Source organism: Helianthus annuus, chromosome 13, assembly GCF_002127325.2.
Source record: "Helianthus annuus cultivar XRQ/B chromosome 13, HanXRQr2.0-SUNRISE, whole genome shotgun sequence".
NCBI lineage: Eukaryota > Viridiplantae > Streptophyta > Magnoliopsida > Asterales > Asteraceae > Helianthus > Helianthus annuus.
The window spans coordinates 116892622-116896801 of NC_035445.2; the positions used below are offsets into that span (position 1 = coordinate 116892622).

The 4180-nt window shown below is 35.7% G+C and overlaps 1 protein-coding gene across 2 annotated transcripts; it reads right to left on the reverse strand.

Moving 5' to 3' along the window:
• Positions 1 to 202: 202 nt before the first annotated feature.
• LOC110899037 lies at positions 203 to 3893 on the reverse strand. Of its 2 annotated transcripts, XM_022145901.2 has the most exons (4): positions 3625 to 3893; positions 1694 to 2673; positions 1235 to 1627; positions 1028 to 1130 (listed from the first exon to the last, which is right to left on the reverse strand). In XM_022145901.2, the coding sequence occupies exons 2-4, from the start codon at positions 2671 to 2673 to the stop codon at positions 1094 to 1096; spliced, it is 1410 nt and encodes a 469-aa protein (XP_022001593.1). In that variant the 5' UTR covers positions 3625 to 3893; the 3' UTR covers positions 1028 to 1093. The 2 variants fall into 2 exon arrangements, with proteins under 2 accessions (XP_022001592.1, XP_022001593.1); XM_022145900.2 differs by having other exon boundaries at positions 203 to 1627; positions 3625 to 3888.
• Between the last annotated feature and the right edge of the window lie 287 nt (positions 3894 to 4180).

The window sequence follows — 4180 nt, forward strand, 5'->3', positions numbered from 1 at the left end:
TATACACAATACAATAATTCTACCAAATTAAGGGGTTCGTTTTGTTTTCTGTTAACTGGTCCTAACCTACGGTTTTTACATGTTACAAACCGGTTTTCACTATACCCGTTACCAACATTTGTTAACACTAGCAGCACATCATTGGTTTTCTGGATGAAGTTCAAACATATGTACCTCAAAACAAAACAAAACAAAACAAAACAAAACAAAAATGAATGAACTAACCAAAGAATGAAATTATGATTATTTTTCGTAAATCAATTTCAAGAAACTCAGATATGGAATAAGTTAATGGCTTTCACACAAAATAATGAATCTGGATGCGCGAAACCTGAACCAACACCAAAATGTCTTTCTCTATGAATTTGAAAAATAATGTTATTGGTTTCTATTGTTTTTATGAAAAGAAAATGTATAAATAACTTCAATGTTGAATGTGCCACATAGTAGGTTATTTTAGGACCAACTTGGTTCAATCCATGTATGAGGGTGACAAAGATATTTGGTTGTGAATAAATCGGCACCAAAACCTTGTTGGTCATCAAATGTGTGGTACCTGCATGTTTCGAGAGAATACAACACTATCTTCGTGTCCTCGCCATGTAATAATCTTGGAAAGTAAATCTTGTTTTCCATTTTGGGTGATTTAGCTTCAAGGCAAATACATGATGTATCAGAAATATAAATCATGTGTTTTCCCAATGTATCTATTTTCTCCCATTCTTCTATAGACTCGTTTAGTTTGAACACCTCAACCGACTCTCCAAACTCACCTACAGTAACAAGTAAAAGATCTTGATCACATTTTGTTGAAAAGTATTGTGTCGAGTATCCCATGCAACGACTTCTTGGGCCTTTGTCTATAACAACCTCCCAAGAGTAATCATCGTCGGCGGTTATGTCTTTAAAAACTTCAGTTGTTTCATTGTTACACAAGGCATAGATATCCCGACCACTGAACGTTGGAAAGTGATATGAATGTGGATCATTATTGCCAAAATCCAAAGTATATTTACGCCATATTGATTCCGAAGATACAGAGTGGATGTATAAATGCTCCGGCCCAAATGTTGTAAATCCAGCCACCATACAGTCAGGGGAAGTAGGTGGTGCTGAGAAACAAAAGAAATCTAGAAAAGGCACAAATGGAAGCTCAATGATATTACCTGTGAATGGGTTAAAGAACACTAGCCTGTATTCGATGTTAGCAATAAACATCAACAACCAACCATACCTGGAGCAACATATTTGGTAACCACCTTTCAGTTCCTGAGGTGTTTTTATAAAATACCTGTCACCGCATATCGGATCTATAAAAGTGATAGTGTCTCGACAATTGTCTAACACCATCAACCATGGAGAAGCTAACGAATACTTCTTCAATCTCCCTAATGTTGTTTTGTTGCTCCACTTAATCAAAGGTGCAGCTAAACTACATTCTTTGCAAGTAGCACGAAATCTAATGTATTCGGCACCAATACATTGATCCATTATCAAACTCATAAGATGCAATGGCATATTCAGCAGTTGTGACTCGCCTGTTGTGTTATCAAAGTCAATCTTATCGACAATCTTAGAATCCTTGTCCTCTTCTTCTTGCTTAGATTTGGCATGATCAACTTCTAACCTACAACACAGTATACAATAATAAGAAAACATTTTACATCTAAAATTTAAAAAAAAAATGCAATACCTCCAATCAAGCATCGCCCATGAGTACGCTTGTTTTTCTTGTACTAGACATGACAGGGAAGATAGGGTCACGCTTCTATCTTTGGGTCGAAATGAGCATATTGTTTTGCCAGACTCACCAAGAATATGTATATAACCCCCTGACCCTGAGTCAAGTGCACAACTGTAGTAGCATGTTGAGTAGTCATCAGTGAGTTCTAGGAAGAATATAGCATCTTCAAGGTCTATGATTTCCTTCCACATCATACTAGTCATATCCAGTTTAAACAAATACACGTCAACAATCATTTTCCTCGCTTCATCTTTAAAACTAACCAAAATGAAGAACAACTTTGTACAAGATCCTTTTATAAGAGGACGGCGGTTTTTGAAACTATTATGAGAAGGACAACGATTGATAGGGGTGTGAGGGATTTCCACAAACGGCAATAGATTTATCACAACATCTTTACCTTTAACCACAATGTCAAGTTGTATGACAAGATGATCATAATTCCAGCTCATGGCAAATACTTTACCATTGCAACAAGTAGGGGATTGTAGAAAACAATCATCTTCACCGCTTATACTCCGGAGCTGTTTAGCATACGACATTTGAGTCCATTTTAATCTCTTTCTTTTACGGTCTAGCCGACAAAAAGCAATGGTAGGAGTTGTGTCTGAAAACAACAGGAAAACCGAAGCTTGATCGTCAGGAGGAGAAGACAAACAACATTCGTAAGAATCTTTTTCTTTAGGAGTCAAAGGTGGGAGACGAATCAACTTAGAGGTGAGTGGGTTCCAAAGAAACCACAGGACGTTGTCATAATGGTCAGAGAGAATGACCCAGCCATGGAAACACCCCGAGATTCGTCTCCCGTGCAACTCATTGATTCGACACTCATAAGAAGAGTGTTGGATGTCTGTCGTGTAAACTAACTGGGTATTGGATTCCAGGTTCTGAGCAATAAACCTTGCACGAGAAATCTGCTTTGGCGCCATCTATCATAAAAATAATAAACCTTAATTTCTAATAATTTATGGAAATCGACGCTTGTTTTCAAACAATAGTCCAAAAACAAGGTGCATCTATAAGAATTAAATAAAACATATATAACAAAATCAAAACTCATATGATAAAAGATCAACTTAGAAGCATACATTCTGGAAAACATAATATGAATTTGAGAAGACTAACTCCGTATCATGTTCATAAGTGAAGAAAACCTAATAATAAATAATAAAAAAAAAACATATCAAAATTTATTAAATGGAACAAAATTTGCCATATGAAGCAACTTTCTTGATGATGATCAAGCCAGTATTATAGTGCAAAAACTGAAAATCTAAATTTAAAGCAAACTCAAAACAAATGTATGATACAAGCAATTTAAATTAGCAAAGCAATTGAAAGTTTGAAACCCTAATCTCCTTCGAACTGAGTCTAGGTCGATAAGTACTACTCCGAATTCGCAAATCTCCATACATTCAAATAATCAAATTCTAAACATGATTCAAATTTTAACAACGTTTTTTTCTTTCGTAGACATTCAAATTTTAAACCCTAAACATGATTCACAATCAAACCGTAACCATATTAAATAAACATTACGGCCACAAAATCACACAACAAGAGTAAAGCAACACAAATGTCTAGGGTGAATTTCTTCTTTCTAAACACATCAAAAATCAATAACCAAACAATAATCACGGCCAAGAACTAGCACACATAATCATATTCAGCAACAAACCAAAGTTATTTTAAATAAAAACGCGTCGTAGTCGATAAACGTCAAATAAAAGTCAAAACAAAAATTCCAAGGTCATCAATACCTAGGTGGAATGATAAAACTAGCCAAAAATCATGTTCGAGTAATCAAAACAATAATATTTAGTAGCAAGTATCATGATTGAACAATTAAACGAAAAAGAAAACGAAAAATAAAGACTAACTATGTGTCAAATCTTTAACCCTTCGAACCCGACTTCGTTCTTGAATCAATCCTTCTCCTCTTCAAGATTTTTGAACTGTTGATCGTATCTCTATCAGCCGTCACTCCCTCGCGTCGATCAGCCGTGCCCCCCTTTCAAGTTGTTTTTGTCGATATACTTATAATAGGATGGATCAGGGTTTGACATTTGTCATAACAATCTATTTAAAAGTTGTTCTAGAACCCTTCTGGCGGCCCCCACCTTCAAAATATGCAGCTTTCTTTCATCTCCTTCGTATATGTCCCAAGTCCCAACAAGTATAATATATTTTGATGCATCCATTGGACTAAAATCTCATATCACAATTCTGGGCTATATTGCGGCTTGCTAAAATTCTTTTGGGTTGGATCATTAAATAGCATGGTGGTGTAGTGGGCCTAACCTCACTAATCTAGAAAATAGCGGCAATTTTACTTCGATCTCTGGTACCTTACTCTATCCAGCTGGCTGGTTATTTCCATATTACTCGTGTTTGCTTCATTTGCATCAGGACCTGGCCCAACACAAAATAATATAA